The sequence below is a fragment of the Eretmochelys imbricata genome, chromosome 10 (assembly GCF_965152235.1).
Source record: "Eretmochelys imbricata isolate rEreImb1 chromosome 10, rEreImb1.hap1, whole genome shotgun sequence".
In the NCBI taxonomy this organism is placed as follows: Eukaryota; Metazoa; Chordata; order Testudines; family Cheloniidae; genus Eretmochelys; species Eretmochelys imbricata.
The window spans coordinates 59183524-59209783 of NC_135581.1; the positions used below are offsets into that span (position 1 = coordinate 59183524).

The 26260-nt window shown below is 42.7% G+C and overlaps 1 protein-coding gene across 6 annotated transcripts in view; it reads right to left on the reverse strand.

The window, feature by feature from the left end:
- The window catches only part of TCF12 (transcription factor 12), a 286435-nt gene that overhangs the window by 75441 nt on the left and 184734 nt on the right, over nt 1–26260 (reverse strand). For all 6 annotated transcript variants that reach the window (XM_077828594.1, XM_077828597.1, XM_077828596.1 and 3 more), the window contains one exon: nt 23578–23642. In XM_077828594.1, the coding sequence (XP_077684720.1) occupies nt 23578–23642 (65 nt within the window). The remainder of the gene's footprint in view (nt 1–23577; nt 23643–26260) is intronic.

Consider the following 26260-nt stretch of genomic DNA (forward strand, 5'->3'; position numbering starts at 1 on the left):
TGTCACGCAGGTTTGAAAAGATAATGACAGTCATCCATCAATTGCACCCTGCCAGTGTAATCAGGCTAATCTAGCTCAATGGAGTAAAAAGAAGCTACCTAGGGTACTAAATACTAAAGTGCTACAACATCATAAACAAAATAACAGATATTTAGTTTTACTGTTCTCCTTAATTAACATTAACACTGAGAAATACTGAGATTTCAACATATTCCTCCTCCGCTCTTTATACTAAAGCTTTTTTCAGTACTGTATCAGCTGCCTACTCAATATGTAAACCCAAGCAGAACATGCTATTGTGGATATTTCTATTCCAAAGAAAGGGTGGGGGGAGGAGGGAAGGGGAAGAAAGATGGAAATATCACAGTAAGTAGCTTTTAGAAGAATCCAAATCAAAAGACTTTTTTCAGGGGGTGGGGGTGGAAATAAATATGGGAAGGGAGGCATAATGTGTTTGTGTTTATTCAGTATTTAAGTTACTTGAAAGCATCCAATCAATAGAGTTATTTTTAAATGAATACCTCCCTCTCTCCACGGTGATGGTTGGTTTTCTGCACTGGTACCCTAAGTGGTAAGACTACAAATGCTGTTACAGGCTTCTAGAAGCAGAACCCTGCTGATGTTGGTGTCCGATCCCCAAGGTTTTGCTGGCTCAGCTTGTCTTTTGCTCATCCCCCAGGGTGAGGTATTTTTGCTTTGCATACTGAATTCTGGGAATTACTAAATACTGTGATTACAGCCCCCCACCCCTTGAATCTTTTTGCTACATTATGAAAGGAATAATTTGAGCTTTTTCCTTTGCATGATTATACAACGGAAGGAGCATTATACAGAACTGAGATGTGTCAGGAGAGGAGCAGCTGAAGGGGTATTCATCCTACTTTTTAATTTTTGGGTAACCTGCTTTTCTTTATGATTATGAGATGTGGGCATGAGAAGTTGACTTTGTAATTATAATACAGCTTTTCTCCCAGCTGAGTTTTAGTGTTTTAAAACTCAGAGTGTAACTATACCAACATACTATCTCAAGCTCTATCTTTGCATCAACTTACATCCTCTGTATCTTTAGCACAATCATATTTTAAAATGCAGAACCACCGAACTATGTTGTATGTTTTTAGAATTGAGGTGCTGCTTCTTCTCCCCAAAAACAACTAAGAGGAAGATCTCCAACCCCTTCCAAACGTTCACTCATACTGGGTTCAAAGTAGTGATGGCTCAAATCACACCAGGACTGGATTCTGACAACATCATTTGTATAACACTCATGTTTTGTTTTTTTAAAAGAAATGGGGATGAAGGGAGGAAAAGAAAAAGGTTTGCACTTGGGCTGTTGATTAATCGCAGTTAACTCATGTGATCAACTCAAAAAAATTAATCGTGATTAATCACACTCTTAAACAATAGAATACCAACTGAAATTTATTAAATATTTTTGGATGTTTCTCTACATTTTCAAATATATTGATTTCAATTACCAGACAGAACACAAAGTGTACACGGCACACTTTACATTATTATTTTTTATTACAAATATTTGAACTGTAAAAATGATAAACAAAAGAAATAATATTTTTCAGTTCACCTCATACAAGTACACCTCTACCCCGATATAACACGAATTAGGATATAACATGGTAAAGCAGCGCTCTGGGGGGCGGGGCTGTGTGCTTCGGCGGATCAGCGCTTTAGCATGTCTGGCTCCAGCACGCTGCTCTGAGAGCCGTGTAAACGGTGCCGGGCCGGGGCTGAGGGGTTGGATAAGGGGCAGAGGGTCTCGGGGGGCAGTCAGGGGCAGAGCCTCCCCCCGCCCAGGGTCTGGGAGGCAGGAGCTGTGGGGGGCACTTTTGGGGGCCCCCGCAGGCCCAGAGTGTCCCAGGTGATTAGCGGGGGGCTGGGAGCAGCCAACTCCGCTTCCCTCACCCTGGCCCCAGCCATGTCGCTCGGGGGAGGGGGCTTGGGGGAAGGGACTCCCCCCGCACTCACCAGCAGCGGCGGAAGCAGAGCAGCCCAGCCCCAGTCTGCTCCACTCTGCCAGCCCCCAACCGCGGCGCTCCGCTTCCCGCTGCCAGTGAGTGCGGGACGTTTCCCCAATCCCCCCACCCCCCAAGCGACACAGCTCGGGCTGGGGCAAGGAAAGCAGAGTGGCTGGGGCTGGCTCTACTTCCCGCCGCAGGTGTGTGCGCAGGGTGTCCTTTCCCCAACCCCACTGCACTCACTGGCGGCGGGAAGCAGAGTGCCGTGGCTGGGAGCTGTTGGAGTGGAGTGGGCTGGGGCCATGTTGCTCCGCTTCCCGCCGCTGTCGGTGAGAGCCTGTCAGGGGGCAGGGGTGTGGATAGGGGACAGGGAAGTCAGGCGACAGGGAGCAGGGGGGTTGGGGTCCTGGGGGTGATTAGGGACGGGAGGGTCTCTGGAGGGGGCGGTCAGGAGACAAGGAGCAGGGGAGCCAAAGCAAGTTCGATATAACATGGTTTCACCTATAATGTGGCAAGATTTTTTGCCTCCCAAGGACCGCATTATATCGGGGTAGAGGTGTATATAAGCAGAAATTTATCTGATTAATGGACCAAATAACGGTTAGCCTTTTAATGGCTAATCATGTACGTTTTCACTTTTAAAGCTGTACATATAGCTGAATAACCAACTATCCTAAAGTGTTTTGATGCCAGGTTCATTGTTATCACAGAATCATGGAATATTAGAGTTGGAAGAAACCTCAAGAGGTCATCTAGTCCAATCCCCTGCTCAAAACAGGACCAACATCAACTAAATCATCCCTGCCAAGGCTTTGTCAAGCCGGGCCTTAAAAACCTCTGAGGATGGAGATTCCACCACCTCCATAGGTAACCTATTCCAGTGTTTCACCACCCTCCTAGTGAAATAGTGTTTTCTAATATCCAACCTAGACCTCCCTCATTGCAAATTGAGACCATTGCTTCTTGTTCTGCCATCTGCCACCACTGAGAACAGCCTAGCTCCAACCTCTTTAGAACCCCCCTTCAGGTAACTGAAGGCTGCTATCATATCCCCCCCTCACTCTTCTCTTCTGCAGACTAAATAACCCCAGTTCCCTCAGCCTCTCCTTGTAAGTCATGTGCCCCAGCCCCCTAATCATTTTCGTTGCCCTCCACTTGACTCTCTCCAATTTGTCCACATCCCTTCTGTAGTGCGGGGACCAAAACTGGATGCAATACTCCAGGTGTGGCCTCAGCAGTGCCGAATAGAGGGGAATAATCACTTCCCTCAATTTCCTGGCAATGCTCCTACTAATACAGCCCAATATGCCATTGGCCTTCTTGGAAACAAGGGCACACTGACAACTCATATCCAGCCTCTCATCCACTGTGATTCCCCCGGTCCTTTTTGGCAGAACTGCTGCTTAGCCAGTCAGTCCCCAGCCTGTAGCAGTACCTGGGATTCTTCCTTCCTAAGTGTAGAACTGTGCACTTGTCCTTGTTGAACCGCATCAGATTTCTTTTGGTCCAATCCTCCAATTTGCCTAGGTCACTCTGGACCCTATTCCTACCCTCCATCGTATCTACCTCTCCCCCAAGCCTAGTGTCATCTGCGAACTTGCTGAGGGTGCAATTAATCCCATCATCCAGATAATTAATAAAGATGTTGAACAAAACCTGCCCCAGGACCAGCCCCTGGGGCACTCTGCTTGACACCAGCTGCCAACTAGACATCAAGCTGTTGATCACTACCCTTTGAGCCCGACAATCTAGCCAGCTCTCTATCCACCTTATAATCCTTATAGTATTCCAGCAGGCTCTTGGGCTATTCAGGATTAAATACTAGACAAAAGGTGAAAAGCCCAATAATAAAATTATATTTGCATCCCAGTCCTAATATACAGATTATGGTCAGATTCCCAAGTACAAACATTATTTCAGTCTAGAATAGCTTGATCGAATGTCTATCACCCTTCCTCATCCCAGGCTACGACCCATGCTCTTGAACAATCTTTTAGGATGGTTACACAAGCAAGTATGAGTTGGATAGTTTGGTTCCCCTATTGGTATTATCAGAGTACTCAACTAGCCCTTTGCTTCCATTCAGCTTTTTCAGGATACTGGTTTGGAGCTGCACTCTCCCCTAACTCAGTCGAGTTGACATTTTATAAAAAATGGGTTGCCTGCACAAAACTTTATCCTCTAGCAGTAGTCACCAGAATGGACTATTTGCAATTTTCTAAAAATCTCAGAATAGCAAACCAGCCAGCTGCACCTCAAAGAAATAAGGGGTGGAGTGGTGGTACCCCCTCTTAACCAGCCTTATTTTTTGGGTGTGGGAGGCAAGTAAATGGGGGCTTATGCAGGGTAGAAAAGAAGAAGTCTGGTAGCTGAAGCATCCTTCAGTTAATTCCAGGGGAGGGAGCTCCAGGTAATTATGCTGATCTTCCTGGCCCAGTTGCCAGACAAGTGAAAGGGAAACAACTGGGGTCAGCGTAAGCTGCAGGAACCAGAAGTTCTGGGATGCGCTGTGTAAAGCTTGTGAAATAGCACTGATATTCACACTATTTGGCAAGACAAGGTTATGTTCTGCTCTCTCTATTACACTTACCAACAGACAGGGCTCTTACTTCCGTAAACAGCCCGCTGTAACCTATCTATACCATCAAGCATACATTTGTTTTATGGAATATTCATAACCAATCTCCAACTAAGCAGAGCCATAAATTCAAAGATGACAATACTGCATTCAGAAAAGCTTTCAAATGCTTCAACCCCATCTAAAGAAAAGGTGAGAAAAGAGTTATTTATTTTTTGTCTGCCTCTTTCCTTAAGACATTCAAAATGATTCCTCACAGAAATGCTCCCCTTTTATAAATAGTAGTCCTCCTTCCCCTATGTCTAATTTATAACACCTGCTACCCACTCCTCTCAGGGATGTCTTCCCTGATTAACTTCAGGTGGTCACCTCTTGCTTCAGAAAACCTTGCCTCTAAGCAAGTACATCTTTACTTTCTTAAATGTTATGCCTATGAGCGGGCTCTTTATCTCAGCTGAAAAACAAGAGCCATTTTTGTGCTATTGGCAGAAGAATTCTCCTCTAATAAGTCACAATTAAGAGATGATTAACAGCGTGCATAATATAAAACAAAATAAAACTTGGTTTCCAGATTCAGAGGGACCTAAAATACGTAAACCTTTATTAAGGAGTATCATCTGGCAGAAGCCAGAATCACTGCTTCACTTAATGTTGTGTCAGACTTTCCATTATAAAACCCATTTTTCAGGGATTTACAGCATACATGTAACACTGTTCTTTGGCCTGACACCAGATATAAAAGGTGTCAGCCAAGAGAAGATTAAAAGGCAAAAATTTACAAAACAAAACTAAATTAATTTCTCAGCTTTTAAAGTTATATTAGTGTTTTTTAAAAAAAAACATGCACAAATGCACAATTTTGGGGGGTTCTCTGATTTTTTTTTTTTTTTTGGGTACATTTTTACTCAAAATTGGCTTGAATCTGAATAGATATTGTGGTCTCAATCAAATTCCTAGTGCCACATCACACAAAACTTTGTAACTAGCACCGATTGTAGTGTTAGCAAAATCACCAATGAAGAAAACATGGAACATTAGTAATCCTCTCACCCTTTAGAAGAGGTCCATCCAAGTTAAGACATATTGCTGAAACAAGGATGGGTGGGGAAACTGATTATCTAATACCTGCTCTATGGATAAAGAACTTCAGTGTCCAATGCTGTCATAGATTAGTATCTTTCTCTGGCACTGAATTCACTTTGAAAAAATGGAAATAAAAAAAATCTGGAGATACAGGTAGCCTTTAAAGTACATACTCTTTTTTTTTTTTTAATTTTCTGTGTATAATATAAAGGGTATGTATACATATACATTTTTGCAGTGTGTATATTATACTTTATCTCAGATATTTCTCATGTTTGTTTATTGTATATTTAGATATAAATTTTACTTAAGAGAATCCATTGTGTTATTGGTGGTCTTAGTATTCAAGAAATTAGAGATGTGCAGAGCAAGTGGGGGCCCTCCCGACCCCTTCCACCTGCAGCCCCCATCTCCAAGCACTCCTGCCAGGGAGTGGGGTCGGGATGCGGGGGGCTATACGTATTTAGCATTTCCCCCCCAGTAACTTTATATACCCACACATATTTTTATATATATATATATATATATATATACACACATACACACACACACATATACACAGAAAAAAGAAACTATACATAAAATTCTCATAAGACCTAAGCTTCTCAGAATATATTAACCAGTTGCTACTTAACCTTGAAATATTTAATTACATAAAATATGGATACAAATAACTGATTTATATTTTATTACACAATTTACAAACAAAATTTGTTTATAAAATCTAGCTCGTTAAAGTAAAATTATTAAAATAAGATAAATAATAGAAACAAAATTCAGAGGAGGGGGATAGAATCAGGAAGGGAAGGAAGTGGCTAGAGAGGCAGGGCAGGTGGGAGAATGCATTTTATAGGATTGTTCAGATACTTCCAGCAAAGCATCCCATCTCTGAGAATTTTTCTTGAGTATTTCTGTTACAGTATACAATTCCTTTCATGGTGGCCAAGCTTACGATGTCTATGAGCCAGTTTTCAATTATTGGTCGTTTTTTGGTTTTCCATTTTTGTAGTGCTAGTCTTTTAGCAATTATTAGTGCTCTGCCAAAATTTTTCAGATTTATTCAGCTTCCAGTTAATGTCTATTAGGCTTAAAATTATATGTTTGGCTTGTAACACAATTGTATTTGATAGGAAAAAATTAAGTCTCCAATTAAATTCTGCCCGAAATATCTGGGTACAGGAGCACTCCCAGAGCACACAGGTTAAGTCAGCACATGCTGAATCACAGTGCCAACATTTGTCTGACTTAACAGCACCTGTTTTGAACAGGCGGAGACAGGTTCAATGCATGCGCCATATGATTTTCTGCATGATTAATCTTAAACGGAAGTCCAAGGAACAGTTTGGCACACTGACTAAAATTTGTTTCCATTGGTTTAATCTTCTTTAAGTCACTCTTCAGCCCCACTATTTGCTCCTGTTGCCCTTCTCTCAACTCATTATAGTTTATCTTTCTGATAATACTATAATGCCATATGAGCTGATGGCATGCCTTTCACCTAGAATGATGTTTTAGTCACCTCTCTCAATAAAGACACAGAAGAGACTGGAGGAGGTCAGAGACAGGCAACGCAAAGGATTACAGGACTGGATAGAATTCCTTTGAGGAGAGACTGAGAAGTTTTGGACCATATAGAGAGAAAATAACTAAGAAGGAATACATGACAGAGGTACATGAAATAATCAATGTGATAGAGAAGGTAGATTGGGTACTTGTGATGGGTTCCCCGCAGGGTGCCACTTAACCCTCTGACTCACCAGTCTGGGCTCCCTCTCAGCACTGTGTTGCTGTGACATGCTATAGATTGCTTCCAGTCCTACACTTCCACCAGCATACACACGGGCAGGGACACATTCAGCTGCAGTTATATGCAGGCTGACCAGCCATTGCATGAACCAAGAATTGAGAGGCTACAGCCAAAATAACCCCAAGCCCCCCAGCGTAGGACCCCAGAGCTGTACCATCTTGCCCTGATAGAAACCCTGACCAGTATGAGTTTATTACCCAGTTCGCCTCTTCCTCAATGTGGAGAGGAACATGCAAAATATGATTGTGTTAAACCAAGCTCAGATTTTTCCCCAGACACTTCACTTACAGGCACACTGGTTTAGGTTAAAACATAAAACAAAGTTTATCAACTACAAAGAGAAAGATTTTAAGTGATTATAAGTGATAGCAAACAGATCAAAGAAGATTACTTCGTAAATAAACAAAAACGCAAACTAGAATTTGAATTAATAATCTCTCACCCTGACTGATGAGAATCTTTAAGCCTGCTTGTATCAAGGCACGAACTGCACTGGAATTGCAGCTTGGGCTCCCCACCCCAGTTTCAAGTCCTTTTCTTTCGGAGTTTCTCTTAGGTGTTCAGTTGTGGGGGAGTTAACAATAACAGATAATGTCACTCCCTGCCTTATATAGCTTTAGCATATGGTGGGAATCCTTTGTTCAAAAAACAGTTCCCAGAGCAGTTGTGGAAAAATACAAGTACCCAAAATGGAGTCCAGAGACATCTGGTATGGTCACATGGCCTTGCAGAGTCATACCAGCCTTGCTTACAGGCTGACAAACATCCATAAGAAGGTTTACCAAGTGGGGGATAAGCTTCTCCTAGGGCCTATTGTTTTCCCTGATGACCCATTTCCCTGAATGGGCCCTTCACAACCAGCTATTGAGACTGGGTGTCACACAGGTACAAGCGGGCCACAGGGACGTGCTGGCCACCACTTCCCGCAGCTCCCATTGGCTGGGAACAGCAAATGTAAACAAACTGTCTGGCAGCCAGCCAGCGGATTACCCTGATGGGCCCACCACTGCTCTACAGTCAGAGACAGAATACTGGATCAGACAAACACTAGTGTGTTCTGGTACAGTAGTTCTTATGTCAATGTTACGAGTTGCCCAAGAATGAACAAAGTATTCCAGGTGCAACTGTGCCAAAGCTCTGTCGGATTATAACCCCTCTGCCCTGTTACATGATGTCTGTGCATTTGCAGACCAAGGGTATAGCTTCTCTAGAGAGCTTATGGAGGTGCAGCTGCACTGACACAGCTGCACTGCTGTAAGCTCTCTAGCGTAGTCACTCTAAGCTGACAGGAGAGAGCTCTCAATTAAACCACCCCCAATGAACGGCATCAGCTATGATGAAAGGAGATGCTCCCCCGCTGACACAGCACTGTCCACACTGGCGGTTAGGTCGATGTAACTTACGTCACTCAGAGGCATGGCTTATTCACATCCCTGAGCAGCATAAATTATACCAACATAAGTAGTAGTATAGACATAGCCTACAACAACTTTTTCAGAAGTTCACATACAAGTTTAGAGAAGACTGAATTATATCAGGGCAATAAAATTGTCCATAAGCACATTTTAAACAGAGGTGTGTTGCGAATTTTCTTCCCTCCTATCATTCAGTTCATTTTAAGCATCACCTTTGCTGATCATCAACACGGCAAAAATTAGATCTAACTTGCTGTCCACAATCACCTGCATCTCTTTCACCTTTTTTGCTTCTCATATTTCTTCTACTTATAAAGCATGTATGTTTCAGATGTTGTTTTCTCAAATGTATGAGCTTGTATTTTCCATTTATGTGAGTAAATCTCACTGAATTTTCTGTGTTTTCACCTCCCAATTTTCATATTATCTCCAAATTTCATTAACATACTGCTTACTCTTTCTTCCAGTTCTTTAAAAAATACTAAGACTGTATTCAATAAATCACTGGAGAACGCCACAAAAAACTCCCAGAGTTTCAAACAGCGTTTCTTGTTTCTCATTGTTCTCTTGTTCCTCAATTTTTCAATAGTTTTTAGTTTTATGACAATGTATAAATCCAAGCAAGCCTGAATTAGTTTGAGGATAAGATTTCATGAAACACAGTATGTATCTAACGTTTTACTAAAATCTATAGATCATATGCATTCTGCTCATCTACTAATTTTGTATTTCTATGGAAAAAATAGTTTTTATTGCGAGTTTTCTTTGAGCTTGTGTTATTTCTCATAGTTATCCTCTAAATGATTATTCCTCCAGTACACTGGTCCCCTCTAGTTCAGCCTAACTTTTCAAAAATAAATTGATAGTGTTTCAGAAAACTGTTTAGCTAATTTCCTTAACAAACAAAGAATGATGTCAAGATAAGTAAACCAAGTAGTGTAATTCCAAATTTTCCAAGTATTTCCTTAGCAATTCTTCATGAATAGTTATTTTTACAAAGTACTGTTAGAGCTGAGTGAATAAGTAATTTTTCAGCTTGGTAACTGAATCAAAAAAACCCAAAACATTTCTGTGTCAGGTCAAGCTAAATGTTTTGTTCTACTCAAAACAATTTTTGTTTTATTTTTTATTGCCTTGTTTTTTAAATAAATCTACCTAAACTATTAAACAAAATGTCATTTTAAAATGAAGTAAAAATGTTTTATTTCTAAAATATCAAAAGAAAAAGTTACTCACCTTGTGCAGTAACAACTGTTCTTTGAGATGTGTCCCCCTATGGGTGCTCCACTATTGGTGTGTCTGCATCCCTGCGCTGCTGATCGGAGAACTTCGGTAGCAGTGTCTGTTGGGCCTGCACATGCACAGTCTCTGCTTGTGCTGTGCCACAAGGCTAGCCAGCACTCGTGGACTAACCATCCTCAGTTCCTTCTCTACTACAGAGTCACAGGGAGAACACTGAAGTAGAAGGGAGGACAATGGGTAGTGGAGCACCCATACAGGGACACACATCGAAGAATCATAGTTACTGCACAAGAGGAGTAACTTCTTCTTCGAGTAGTGTCCCTATGGGTGCCCCACCGTAGATGACTCCCAAGTAGTACCCCCTCCTTGGAGAGCTGAGACTTCGGAGTCGGGTTAGTCCCAGATGATAGTACTGTGGAGCCAAAGATGGCATCAGAGGCAGAGTCCCCTGTGACTGGATAATGTTCTTCGAAGGTGTGGACTGACACCCACGTTGCCACTCTGCCGATCACTGAGATGGAAATGTCCTTGAGAAAGGCAACAGATGAGGAGATTGATCTCGTGGAATGTGTACGGATCAAGTCCAGAGGGATCAAGTTACGGATTTGGTAGCACTGTCTGGTGCAGGGGTCGGCAACCTTTCAGAAGTGGTGTGCCGAGTCTTCATTTATTCACTTTAATTTAAGGTTTCGTGTGCCAGTAATACATTTTAACGTTTTTTAGAAGGTCTCTCTCTATAAGTCTGTATATTATATAACTAAACTATTGTCATATGTAAAGTAAACAAGGTTTTCAAAATGTTTAAGAAGCTTCATTGAAAATTAAATTAAAATGCTGATCTTACACTGCCAGCCCGCTGCCAGCCTGGGGTTCCGTTCACCTAGTCCGGCAGGAGGCTGAGCGGGGCCTGCGGCCAGGACCCTGGCTGGCAAGGGGCTGGCAGCCAGAACCCCAGACCGGCAGCAGGCTGAGCGGGGCTGGCAGCCAGGACCCCAGACCGGCAGTGGGCTGAGCAGCTCAGCCTGCTGCCACTCAGCCCGCTGCCAGTCTGGGGTTCCGTCTGCCGGCTCCTGCCAGCCAGGGTCCAGGCTGCCTGCCTTGCTCAGCCCGCTGCCGGTCTGGGATCCCGGCCCTGCCCATATAGAGGGGGTATCTACCTTCTCCCTGGTTCTAGCCCATTCTCTTCCTCTCTCTCTGCACTGAGCTGAGGGTGGGAGTGCACTGAGCACAGGGCTGGGGGTGAAGGAGCAGGCTGGGGGTTGGGGTGTAGGGTCTGGCCAGGAGCTAGAATGAGGGAGGGGGCTCAGGGTTGGGGCAGGAGATTTGGGGGTGGAGTGCTTACCTGGGCCGCTCCCATTTGGTGCAAGGGGTGCAAGTGGGAATGTGGGGGGTTGGGGTGCAAGAGTCAGCATATGGGGTGTGAGGGGGCTGGGTATGTGTGGAGGAGTTCAGGAGTCAGGGCAGGGGGCTAGAGGTGTGTGAGGAGGGTGCAGGAGTCAGGGCAGGGGGTCTGAGGAGGGTGCAGGAGTCAGGGCAGGGGGTCTGAGGGGGCTGGGTATGTGTGGGGGGTGCTGGAGTCAGGGCTGGGGTCGTGGAGGGGTGCAGGGGTCAGGGCAGAGGGCTGGGGCGGTGTGAGGGGGATGTAGGGGTCAGGGCAGAGGGCTGGGGGTGTGGGCTGGGGTCATGGGGGTGCTCCCAGCCTCTTGACCTGAGCGGCTCACGGCAGCGGGCTGGAGGGGTTATGCCCTGATTCCACTCCCCTTCCCCACGGCCCCGTCCCCACCTCTTCTCCGCCTCCTCCCCGGAGCAGCAAGCGCACTGCGGCTCCGCTACTCCTCCTCCCCCGCAGGGGCCATCAGCTGATTGGTGGCAGGGAGAGAGAGGAGGAGGGGCAGGAACCCAGAATGCTGGGGGAAGAGGCGGGGTGGGGGGGAGTTTGCGTGCTCTGCAGCAGCAGCTGGCAGGACCAAGCTTCTTACCCTGCCCCCGCGGGAGGGTGGAGAAGAGCGAGCCGGGGCAGGCAGGATTTTTAAGGGCACGCTGCTGCCTGCCGGGGTCCTGGCCTAGGTTCGGCAGCGGGCTGAGCGGGGCCAGTGGCTGGGACCCGGCAGGCAGCAGCGTGCCATCAACAATCAGCTCGCGTGCAGTCTTTGGCACGCATGCCATAGGTCGCTGACACTTGGTCTGGTGCAATTTAAGACCCACTTGGATAGTCTTTGGGCTGATATCGCTGAGCCCTTATATCTTTCTGCCATAATGAGAAATAGTCTAGGGGACTTCCTGAAGGCTTTTGTCCTATCTAGGTAGAATGCAAGGGCTCTCCTAATGTCTAGGGTATGCAATATGGGCTCCCTATTGTCTCAGTGAGGCTTGGGGTAGAAGGTGGCTAGACTGATTCAAGTGAAACGAGATCACTTCAGGGATGAACCTGGGATGCAGCCAGTGTGTAACCCTGTCAGGGAAGAATACTGCCTATGGATGATGCACCATCAGAGCTGCTATTTCCCCTATTCTAGCCAAGATAATTGCAACCAGAAAGATCGTTTTCATCTATAGATATGCTAGTGACAGGTAGCCATAGGTTCAAAGGGAGGCCTAGTAAGCCCTTTCAACACTAGGTTTAGATCCCACAAGGGGGCAGGAAATCAAAGTTGAGGGAAGAGGTTTGCTATTCCCTTAAGAAACCTTTTAGTGGTTGCATGCAAAAGCACTGGGGATCCCTCTACAGATTGGAGTCCACTGAACAGCTATTACAGCATTTCACCAATCTTTTAGGTGTCAGGGCATATTTCAAAATACATGGAAGAGTTGCTGACACTGGAGAGATTTGTTGGGCCATACACCAAATCTTGAACCTGGACTATTTCTGCAGGTAAGTGCATCACGTGCAGGACTTTCTACTATTTAATAAAACCTCTTGCACTTCCTTTGAGCATGAGCTTTCTAGGTGCTGGAACCACGTAGGAGCCATGCACTGAGTAGAAGGATCCCCAAGTTGGGATGTATGGTACATCCTTTGTCCTGAGAGAGAAGGTGTGGAGTGGACGGACGGAAGATCGGTGGGCACATCGTGAGCTGCATCTGGTAAGGGTACGAAGTCTGTCTCGGCCACACGGGAGCAATCAAAATTATGTAAGCTCCGTCCCTCTTTATTTTTAGCACCTTCAGCAGAAGAGGAAATGGAGGGAAGACATAAAGAAGGCCCTTGTCCCATGGGAGGAGGAGAGCATCGCCCAGAGAATGCTGTCCGATACCCACCCTGGAACAGTAACATGGACACTTCTTGTTCTGGTAAGTGGCAAACAGATCTATGGATGGTGTTCCCCACCACGCAAACAAGATGTGAAGTACTGATGGGTGCATCTCCCTCTCGTGGTCATGCAGGAATGTGCAACTGAAGCTTCTCCACATTCTGAGTGCCTGGGAGGTGAGTTGGGGATAAGGTGATGTTGTGAGAGATGTACCAGTTCCATAGTTTAATTGCCTCCATGCATAGAAAGGGCGATCTGGCTCCTCCCTGGTGGTTGATACAATACATGCTATTTTGTTTGTCAGGAACTTTATATGTGATCGTGTTACCAGCAGGAGGAAATTGGCACAAGTGTTCCTGACTGCTCTCAGCTCGAGGAGATTGATGTGCAGGGAGATTTCTGCAAGTGACCATTTTACTTGGGTTGTGAGACTGTTTAAATGCACACTCCCATCCTATAAGGGATGCGTCTGTGGTAAGGAGTGACGAAGGTGGCACCCGTAAGAAGGGGATCCCTTTGCATGCATTGGCCGGTTTCTTCCACGAGTCCAGGGAGTTCTTGATTCTGGTAGGTAGTGACAGGGCTTTGTTTAGACTGTCCCTGTTCTGTAAACTGAGCTGAACCATGGCTGTAAGCATCACATGTGAAGTCTGGCATGTGGAATCGTGCCCCAGAAGCTGGATGCAGATTCTGGCTGTCACTTGAGGGCTGCATTGAGCAGCGTCTATAAGCGATACCAGGGACAGAAACCTGTCCCGGAGTAGGAAGGCTTTGGCCTGTAGCACATCTAGGTCAGCCCCTATGAATTCTGGGCATTGCACTGGTGTGAGGGTCGACTTATGGGAATTGATCTGCAGGCCCAGCTCCACATACAAGCATATCATGTCTTTGGTGGCTTGATGAGCCTTCTGAAGTGACTGAGCTCTAAGGAGACAATTGTCCAGGTAAGGGTAGATCATTATCCCTTGAGATCATAGATGGGTGGCCACCACTGAGAGAACTTTGGAAAATATTCTTGGAGCCGACGAAAGTCCGTAGGGGAGGATCCTGTATTGGTAGTGGTCGTGCCCCAGACTGAACCTGAGGAAATGTCTGTGAGCCAATAATACTGAGACGTGAAAAGCAGGCATCTCATAGGTCAAGGGCCTAAAGCCAATCTCCCTGTTCCAGGGATGGAATGATCATCGACAGGGTGACCATCTTGAACTTCTGAGCTTTGACAAACTCGTTGAGCGCTCTGAGGTCCAGGATGGGTCTCCAACCTCCTTTCCTTTTGGGTATTAAGTAGAATGAGAGTAGAACCCCTTGCCTCATAGATGCTGAGGTATTGGTTCTATGGCTCCTAACTGCAGGAGTTGATCTATCTCCTGCCATAGTAGACTCTCATGAAAAGGGTCCCTGAAGAGGGATGGGAAAGGGTGTTGTGGAAAGGGTAGGGAGGTGAAGTGGATGTAATATCCAGATCTGACAATCTCTAGGACTCATTTGTCCGATGTTATGCACTCCCAGGCACTGCAGAACATTGCCAAACGGTGGCCAAATGGGTGCGTGGTCACAGGTAATATAGTGGGGAGTGGTCTCACAGCACCTCGATCTGCCCGTCAAAAGTGATGCTATGGGGCAGGTGGTTGAGTCAAGGACTGGGAACCAGAATGCTTTTATTTTGAGACCTTTCCTTTTTTCCTCTGATGCCATCATTTCCATAGTGACGTTGTGATGGGAATTCAGATGAATAAGGCCTCTGTTGTTACTGAGGGCTAAAGTGTCTCTCTTGCCCCAGTGTGTAGATTCCCAGTGACCTGAGAGTGGCCCTGGAATCCTTCAAGGAGTGGAGAGAGATGTCAGTTTTCTTGGCAAAGAGCTTTACCCCTTCAAAGGGGAGGTCCTCCACTGTGATCTACATCTCCTTCAGAAAACCCAAGAGGTGGAGCTGCAACACCTATCTCATCACCACAGCCTTAGAGATGGTCCTGGCAGCTGTATTGGCGGTGTCGAGGGCTGACTGCAAAGCTGTTTTTGCCACCAGTTGCCCTTCCTGGATGATGGCATTGAAGGAATCCTGGGAGCTCTCTGGCAGTTTATCAATAAAGTCTTGTAATTTATTGTAATTTGTGTAGTCATATTTCACTGTGAGTACCTAGTAATTGGCTATTCAAAACCATAAGGTGGCAGAGGAATACTTCTTCCTACCAAAGAGATCAAAACGCTTCCAATCTTTGTCGTAGGGTGTCCTCTTAGAGTGTTATTGTCGGACATGAGAGTTCACAGTGTCCACCACAATGGAATTAGGTGGGTAAATAGGAACTCTGATTCGTTTGTTTGTGGGGACATCATATTCTTATCCACCCGCTTGCACATTGGCGCCACCAAAGTTGGGGTTTGCCATACCATCTTAGCTGGATCTACAATGGCATCATTGATTGGGACAGTGATTTCGGAGGTAGTTGAGACGTGGAGGATATTGATAAGCTGAAGGTGCATAACTTCGCCAATGGTATGCGGAGGGTGTCTGCCACTCTCTTTGCCAGCTCTTGGAATAAGCAGAAATCATCCACCATGGAAAGTGGTGATGGCATGATCACTTTGTCCGATGAAGAAGAGGCTATGGCCTTGGGTGTGACCACCTCCTCTGTGTCCACCAATTGCTCCTCCACTTCTTGGGGTTCTGAGACCTGTGATGCTGTAGCCAGGGGGGCATGCCTGGGAGGTTCTTGGGGGATGCTCGGTGCCCTCAAGGAAGGCTGGCAATGCGCACCCAGGGGTCTCAATATGGCCACTGCACTGGCATAGGGCCTGGTGGAGGTGCATACCAAGGTGGTGGCGGTGCCATATGGTGCTGGGTTCCTAGACACTGTTAATATTGGGTCCCACATGGAGATTGGGAGGATTAGAGAGAAATCCAGTCAGGCTCATTGTCCGATCCTTCACTCAACATTGGAAGGGCATGATTGTGGGGAAATACCCCTTGATCGGCCATGGCTCGGTGCCATGATCCCGGTACCAAAGGGGAGAGAGTCAGGAGCTTCCAACACAGCCACTGGTCTGATGGAATTCTGCCAATACCGAGCATCCCAGTGTCGGTGGCAGTGCTGGGGGAGATGGGGACCTCGCCTGGACCGATCTGTCCAGTGTCGGATGGGGAGATGCCACCGTCAGTACAGATGACAGCTTGCATACCAGGAGCGCCTTAGGGTGTTTGTCCGTGTCCTTTTGTACTGAAGATTCGGTGCCCCAAACGTTCTGTGGGGCTATCAACAGTACCGGACACCGACGGTCGCCACGAGATGCAGGTGCCAGATGTTCTCAGTGCTGGTGGTGCTGAGGATACCGAGTGAGATGGTGATCGCTTCGGCTATCCCTGGGCTTGCTGAGAGGACTTCCCGCTCTCTTTTTTGATGTGTGAGAGGAGTCTGCAAAGTTGAAGGTTGAGGGGAGGACTCACACTTGCCAAAGGGCTGAGGTCAGAGAGCCTCCTCCATAAAGATGATTTTCTGGTGGAGTGCTCTATCCTTGTAGGATTCTCTCAGAGCTGCTGGGAGAGGGAACACTACTGTTGGATGTGCCACTCCCCGAGGCAGTGAATGCACTGGGAGTGTTTGTCTGCAACTGCAATCACCTCGCTGCAAGTGTGACACTTCTTGAAGCATGGAGAATGGGGCATACCCTTGTCCAGGTGGGACCTCCCTACTGGGGGTCGACAAGAAAAAAGTCTTTTCTTTCTTTTTTTCATTGCTGCTTTTAAGGCCTGGCCAAATAAAAGTCAAAAGGCGGCTAAAGGGTTTCTAAAAGCTAAAGATTAACAACTGAAAAGGAGACTTAACCATCTCCTAAAGTACAGTTAAGGGCTCCATCTCTAGCCAGGGTTGGTTGAGAAGGAACTGCGGACCTTTACCCACGCATGCTGGCTAGTCTCCTGGCACAGCATGAGGAGAGACAGCACATGTGCAGGCCCAACAGACACTGCTACCAAAGTTCTCTGATCAGCAGTACAGGGATGGGACATAGATACACCTACAGTGGAGCACCCATAGCAACACTACTCGAAGAAGAATGAAAAGTTTTGACTTTTTAAAAAGTTTTCCCTTTCTTTTTTTAATCCAAAACTATTAGTCAAATTTACAGATTGTTTTGGTCAACCCCAAACTTCATTTTTCAGTGACTGAACTATAAACTCATCATAGGGGACAGAAAACTGAACTGGGTGAAAGGATGTAGAAACTGTGTCCCTCCGAGGAGGCTGCATTCTCAGATCTTTTCCCACTCCCAAGACTATTATTTCTGAGCTGCTTCTTTCTTTCAGTCTTACTTTCCTTTCCACCTGACAGAAGATTGGTGGTGCTCTCACTTTCTGGAGTATCTGTACATATTGGATTTTTCTCCTCCATCCTCCTCCCCCCCCATGTATAACGGAGTTCCCAAAACACCTGAGCAAAACTTAGTAAGGAATGCTTCCAAGATCTGCACTCTGCCTGCTCCACTAAAAAAATCCCACTGAAGTTTTCAAAGAGCCAAATACCGACTATGCAAAGCAATCTGCTTTGTAATCAAATCTGGGTTGCTGCTGCCAACGTAATTAAAATGACAAACTGCCCAAGAAATTGACACAAAAGGCATTCTTAACTTCTATTTTCTTATACTCTCTTTACTCAAAATAATCCTTTTTAAAAGTTGTGGCACAAAATAAAAGTGACTTGTTTGTTTTGTGGGACATTTATAACAAGAAGGTCAATGAAACTGCACTCCTACAGATATCTGGATTTTACTCTCACTGCTCTGATCAAAGTTTTAGGCAAGAAGATGTAACCTTTTAAAATCTCACATTAAATTCTGAATTGAATTATGCTGACCTGGTTATCAGAAAGGCCGTCAATTTCCTATAGAGAACAGAAGAAAAATCTGAGTGGATGAGCTCCAATAGCTAGTGCTTATGTTCTATTTTCTATTTAGTTATAATATCCTCCAGCCTGAATGAACCGTGAGCTTACACTCCAACCTCCTTATGACTGGGATCCAGATGAGGAGGATGTTTGCATATTAAAATGTAGCAAAGTTGGAGGATGATCCATTGGGTCAATCTGAGTTTTACAGAGAATGAAAAGCCAGCTAAATTCTCCTTCAAGGGACAAGCCAAATAAGCGCTATATTTAAAGTGATTTTATGAACTATAAAACATATTCCAAAGCAGCACTCAGACCTGCATTTAGCATTCCCTTGTAGTGTACAATCTATCCCTGTTAAACAAAAAAATTCCCAAACCCTGTATAATAATATTTACACCATAGGAATAAAATGAAAGTGAGAAAAAAATAACAGTGTAAAAATCTACCTTAAATATATTTGCTTGAGATAAATTCCCATAAGTAACACTAACTATGCTATTAATGTGCATAAAATGTTACTGACATATTGTAAAACTCTGGCTAATTTAATAATGCCTGATGTGCCTTACATCATGCTCAAATGATGTAATAATATGCTGCTAAATGAGTCACCTCACATTAGCTTCATGGCAATAGCATAACTGATGGGTCATTAAAGAGAAACTGGTGTAGCATATTACTGGAAATACTGTTATTTTTGCTACTGATTTTTTCTTTTTTTTTTTATTGATCCAAAACATAGAGATTCTCGAACAAACATCGTTATTAGCAATAGCCACAATACTTATAAAATACTAACAGCCACAAATGTGTTAAAAATCCATCTATCACTACAGCATAAAATATTTTACAATACAATATTTTACACTAATTGAGTAAAATGTAATTAGTCCATCACAGCATGTAGATACTTCCACATAATTGTATCTTTCAACAACCATGTTTCATAGATTTATACGGCTATCATCAATTTAATTCTCTTAGTGTATTTTATAATAAGAACTAGAATGTCTTGTCTACATCTGCACATACAATTTATAGAATTATTTAGTACATCAAGACAACCGAGCTGTTCATAAACATGTTACATTTTAAACTGAGATATTGCTGATTTTCTCTCTTCATTCTGTTCAGATCTTGTCTACTATTTATTACACTTCAGGTTTGGTTTTTTTTAAAACTACTTTATTACATCATGGTAATAATTCAAAGTCTGGATAGCATTCAATACAGACTAAAAAGGATATACATCTACACTTCAAAAAATCCACCACTACGCTCCATTATTCCTTCGTGATTGTCTGGATTCACCAAAGTAGAGCATTTAATATATTATTTTCCTATATGTACAAAATGTTACTATATAATTAAGATTTAATCCAACCAGCTGTGAACCTTAACATACAGTTACATTGTTTATGACCTCCCTATTTACCTAGGGTGCATTTTAAAGATAATGCAGATTTGATTGCTTAGTATAAAAACTAAAATCTGAATGGTTAAATATATGTGCGCTGATCTCCAGATACTTTCATGAACCTGGTTAAAATCCAGCCATGCATTCACAATTCAAAATGTGAAATGTAATCTCTGTTCATTTCACTAACAGAACATCTAGTTTTCAGTCTTATAACATATAAACTTGATGAAAAGAGGCACTTTCCCTTATTTACAAGAACTCATTTCAAAATAAAGCACTCTTTAAGGTTTACAGAGAAACAATTAAAAAACCCCACAAAACTTAAATTGATAGTGTGATTCCACATAGAAAAATATAAACATAAACCCAATTTAAAGGGACACCAAATACGGTGTTTTTATAAAGTGGCCTAGCATAGCACTTTATTCTATTAGTAGATCACAATTTCTGGATTTCTTCTAAAAAACAATGACAATCACTGGTTTGGTTACGGCTCAATTCGACCATCTTACTAGATGTCTCCTTGAGGGTTTGCATTTTCCAAAGGAGAGAAGCTGTAGGAGACAGAAAGATGCAGGACATACCAAGGATCCAGAGGTGGGAGGCAAAATGCATTGAAGCCAAAAGGAGGGAAGCAGAATCAGGTCATTAAACATCTGGACAATCCAATTTTCTATGGGTTAAAATACCAGAAGCCGCACACAAAGCTTGTTTGGTTTGCGGGAATAGTTTTTGTGATAAACTGGAAAACTGTAGTAGGCTGCACCATAATTCAGGAAAACTGCCTACTGGGCATTGTTAAGTACTGGCATTCTTCACGCTACATGGGATAAAAATGAAGGGTCTGATATTACAAAACGTTTATGTAAGTAAATAATTTTACACATGAATGGTGCCGCTGAGATGAAACAACAACTCACATGAACAAAGCTATTTACATGTGTTTTTGCAGGATTGGGCTAAAAAACAAAGTAATTGGCCCCAAAAGCTTAATACTCAAAGAGGGAGAAGAAAAGCATCCGAAAAACTTTTTGCTAAAAGTAACTTTGAAAACTCAAGCTCCCTATTGAGTAATTTCAATATATTTATAATTATTTCTTAATAGTTTTCTATGTGTTTAAACATGCAGCATATACATTTTAGTGCATTAAAAGTTTTACCAAGATAAATAAAAAATGCCTTTGAAGATTTACAGTAAAATTTTCAAAAAAGCCTAAGTGACATAGGGACTTAAGAGCTTAAGTTCCACTAACCTTCAATAAGACTTAGGAACTTAAGTGCATAAGTCTCTTTTGAGAATGAAACTAAGGCACTCCTGAAAATGGTACTAAACGTATTATACATTTCACATTACTAATTCTGCTAGAAAATTCTCATTCAGGTCCCAATTCAACTAATAAGAAGTCAAATAAAAACCCCACCACATTTCCACATCACTTTCACCAGTTATCATTGTAACCACAATGTTGAGTTACAAACAGGTCTCTACAGAGATCCATGTCACACAGCACCACATCTAAATCAGCAAGATGATCAATTATAACATAAGAGATATTGTATTATGTACCTTGAAGAGAAGTCTAAGTTAAAGCACAAGTTGTGGTCTGTCACAGAACTTCACTGAAAATAATTAAATCAACAGATTTTACAGTATCTTAATTCTAAGCCCCCTGTAAACATTAAGAAATCTTATATTTGTAAAGTAAAAACAAAACAAAACTTTAAAAAAGACAACTGAGATCAAAACTAAAACAGAGGAATCTCATCTACTAAAAACTATTTTTCCCATTTATTTACAACTTCTGAAAAGGGGATGGTGGGAGACAAAGAGATTGGGAAATCCCAGGAAAATCTTTTAACAAAACAAAATAAAAAAAGATTAGAATAAAGAAGCTTTTGGTTTCAAAATAGTTTCATCAACAGAACTTAAAATAAAATAGAGAACTGGCGTCACTAAAAAATGGGCATACAAAACCAATTTCTTTGAAGCAAAACTACAAGCAAAGTTAACCTCTTACCACTGCGGAACCAAACAGTTTTATATAATTTGATTATAAACCTGTTCTGCAATATAAAAAATTAGCACAAATGAAAGTAATCAGTAAATTAGCCTGCTTCCAAAATAATGTCAAATTTAAATTATTATATTTAAATATTGCACATACTGACTTGTTTGAACAACACTAATAATGTTAATACAATCTACCACTGTCTAGACTAGCAATAATGTGAAGTCCATAACTCGCATTTAAAGAGGTACTGGTTCTTTTTGGGAGACTGAATATTAATAAGAGCTTCACAGTACAGATACAAATGGGTCTTTGTTTGCAACATCTGTGTCGTAGAGAAGAGAAGGAGTAGAGGAATCAAGATGACCCTTACTTAAAAGGAGAAGCCGTGCTACAATCAGTATTGCCACATGGTGCTGCCTTTTCACGCCTTACAAATTACTATTTAGAGACTTGGACAAGTGTCAAATCCAAGAGCTAAGTTTTTCCAAGGTTAGACATTCCTGAAAACACTAGTTCAAAGTGACTAGAATGTTTACTGGAAATAAGAATATATTTTCCCCACTGAAAATAAATAATCACAAATTAAATTCTCTCCTAGCACTAGACATGTAATACACTAGTTATTTAAAAATGTTGGCAAAACAACATTTGGTTTTCACCATAAATTCAGGAGTACTGTCAAGGTGTAGTTTAAAAAATGTAAACATTTAAGAAAAGGACTAACACATTTTGTTTTATAAATTGTTCTGGCTATGAGCTACATCTGGAAAAAAAAAAGGTTTATCTAAAATGAACATATTGACACTGAAATGGAAATACGCTTGCAGCTTACAACTTATTTTAAACATTACTAAAACCATTTATTATAAAAAATAACACAGGATTATGTTGGTGAAAAAATGTAGAAATCTGAGGATATTATCTGCCTTAAGGAGCATTAACTTTAAACAGAAGAAATAGGAGAGTTTGCTAATGCACTGTATTATGTACACTACGAACATTTCACATCTAGAAAACTGACTTCAAATTGTAACTTGAGTCACAAATGAAAATTAATCTGGTGGACTCAATGAGTGCACATTCCACCCTGACTGACAATTTGGCCTGACTAGTTGTCTGCTCAAGAAAAAAAGAAGGGTGAGATTTTCAGACAAGTGATTCTGAGCACCTCTGTTTCTGGGTTCACACCTTGAAAGACCTTAAAATGTCCTAATTTGGGGTAGTGAATGATCAGCATTTTCTGAAATCTGAAGTTAGAGATCCCGCAAACAGCAGCACCCAAAAATCACTAGCCACTTTTGAAAAACTTGGTCCAAGACTGGAAAACCTGAGTAGTTACAGGTCAGGATGAAAGCACATTGGCAGAAGAATACACAAAGGCACAGGGAGGGAAAAAAACCAGAAGACTGAAGGGATGGGGTTTTTATATACAGGGGCTCAGTCCTCCAGATTACTATTCAAATCCAGCTAAATCAGTAGTTGTTGGAAGTTCATGGTTTGGTGGCCTACATGAAATAAATCACACCAGCTGGCAAGGAGGCCAAAAATTGAAAGGGCTTAGCCTTAGATCCAATCTAGGAAAGGGGTAAAGCAAAGGGGAAGCAAGGTGCCAAATATATAGCACTCATAGTATATATATCCATTCTTTTGTTAAATAAAGGACTTGAGTCTCCAGAACTGTGGAACAGTTCCCCTTTCACAAGCACTCAACTCACCTCAAACATACACACAAAAGGTTTGTGAGGCAGTTGGACAGCACTAGATCTCACAAAGTACAATTCAAGCCAGTGCTATTAGACCTTGACATTCATTTCTGTCTTAGGTAAGAACTAGTAGCCTGAAATGTCCAAGTCAATTCAACTAACTACTGAATGAAGATAATTCAACTTCTTTTCAATGATCACCACACTTACTTGACAACCTGGTAATCCTGGGTCTCTGCCATATAGTGGAAACGGACCCCTATCTGATGTTTTTCCTACAAAGCAAAAGAAAAAAAGTTTGAAATAAACCCATTTTTGAACTGACTAGACATTTTACATTAAAAATATTTGCCAGCACAACATTCAAACAAAACCTGAAGCCCTGTGCAGTGTACAGAAAGCAAGTTGCCAGGTTAAATGTGGGCTTATTCATATATTTCTTTTATATGGTTAAATGTCACTCTTTAGTCTATCAACTTTTGTACATTGTTATAGCTATCGATCTGTTATAAGCAAAATGAACATTTCTAATGCTGGCAGTACTATTTGGAAAAGTGGTATCAGAAAGAAGCCGTGATGTAAATTGACGGGATGCAGGAAGCTGACATATAAAACTGGATGTCCAGACTCGTTACCAAAGTATTTGGAACTCAGAACTGAAGTGGTAAAACGTTTGGGCTGTGGTGTTAACATGAGGAGTACACCCCTGCTAGTTGAATCACAGAACAAAAAACAGTCCACAATCTTAGAGTAGTTACATCCTACTCTCCCAAATGCAGACACGGTGCTATAACAACAGATGAAAACAATACAAAAATTGGAAAACCAAGAAGAAAGTGCTGGCAGCAGAATCATCATAATTCTGGAGACCATAACCCTCCGGTTCCTAAGCACAAAATGAAAACCACATTCAGATGCCTAGGGAAGGGAGAACAAGTGCATGCAGGGGTGCACAAAAATTCAGATTTGTGAAATACAGAAAGTAAAACCAAGTAATTCACAACAGGTTACTGTAATTTCATGTAACTGTTGCCATTTTTAATAAAGACATCTCACATAATCAATCATTTGGCGGGAAGAATCAATAGAGCTACTAGGGTATATCCACATTTGAAACAAATGCCACAACACAATAAACTAAAAAGGAGTGCAGGCAGTGGCACATATCCCTTTACTGGTATTCTGTAGTGCAGCAAGAGGAGTTACCTGTGCAACAAGCACAAACTAATTTAACAAACCATTTAAGTGACAATTAGCATGGATTTTTTTTTAAATAGGTTCTTCCATGTATTAATAAAGACATGGGGTGGTGAGGAAAGAAAAATGTAAAGCAGCAGCTTTAGTTTAGGCTTTCAGGAAATCAGCATTTCACTGCAACTCTGATTTAGTTCTCAATGAAGCAAAAGTTCAGAGCTATTTAGGACAGTTCCCACCTCCCCACCCCCAAACCACAAGGCAGGCAATAACTTCTTTTGCTAACAAATTAAAATGCAACAGAAAAAGAGTAATTCTGAAATCTATGATTGATCTAATCAACCCTGGAAACCCACATATGCTCACTCATCCTTTAAAACCTTCATCTCAGGAGAAAACTTTAACCATACAAAAAGCTCAATTAACCTACCCATTCAAGGCAACAGCCAGACTTTCCCACTTAGCCATACTTTTGGAAGGCTGTGTCTCCTGGCTTGCAGGCACCACACACAGGGTTGTGCTCATCATGCAGAGCAGCTGCCCTAACATGTTACTGGCTGGGGTTGGAAGGTGTGAGGGGTTGGAAGGTACTACAGTGCTCCACCCTTATTCTGGCCACAACTGGTAGCAATGATCAACAGTGAGAAAGATGCTCCATGGCTCTCCATATGAACAGCCACTCCCCAGGCAATACCATAAAGGGGTGGGAAAGTGCTTCAGAGCTCCATTTACTACAGTCATTTCCAGTACTGCTGGCTGAGTGGGAGGAGACACAATCCAGGGCCCCACCCCTTACCCTGGTTGTTTTGGTATGCAGGACCTGGGGGAGACTTTCTAGAGCTTCATCTTTCTGACCCCTGCCAATGCTTATAGTGGCAGGGGGTGGTGGAAGATGGTGTTCCACGGCTCCCGGATTCTGTTTGCTCATGCTGTCCAGAACAGACAGGGAAAGAACTTCTCCCTGCTCTATCCTCCCCATTCCCATCTTATTCACACCCACACAGTGGAAGTGAGGAAGGTGCTGTGTGGGATGGAGGGGGAAAGCAAATGGTGAAGAGGAACCAATAATGAAAGTGGGGTATGGAATAAACAAGGAGGGAAAGTGGAAAAGGAATAGAGAATGAGTGACCGATTAGATACGAGTGGGGAAAAAAGTGAGGAGGAGGTGGGAATGGAAGGTGGAGATGTTGTGCTCATAGGTTTTAAATTTAAGCTCAGGCAATCATTTGTTTCAAAAAGAAGCCAGAGTTTGCAATATCCTCCACGCAATTATTCACTGATACGTTCTAATCTTTCTGTGGTCATTGTATTCTCAGATTTATCAAGCATGTGATGTGAGTCTTTTCAAAATTTACTACTTGCTCATACCAGCTGTACAAATTGAAGTCCCAATGCTGGAAACACCACAAGGGATAGTGCTTGTCACCAGGAATATGCCACTGAAGTCAAGTATTTACAGCATCCAGCCTTAAAATGTGGTTTTGAGGTTTTCTATTAAATCTCAAATGTTTAACATTAAAATTGAGTAGGAACAGCCTCCTGAGTGTTGCCTCACCATCAAAGATGGTTAAAAAGACAATCACTGACTAAAGAAAACATTAACTAGATACCTGTCCCAAGTGTAACAAACATAGTATTGTACTAAAAACAAATATCCAAACACACTATTCAAACCCTAATCTGAAGACAGTGATTAATA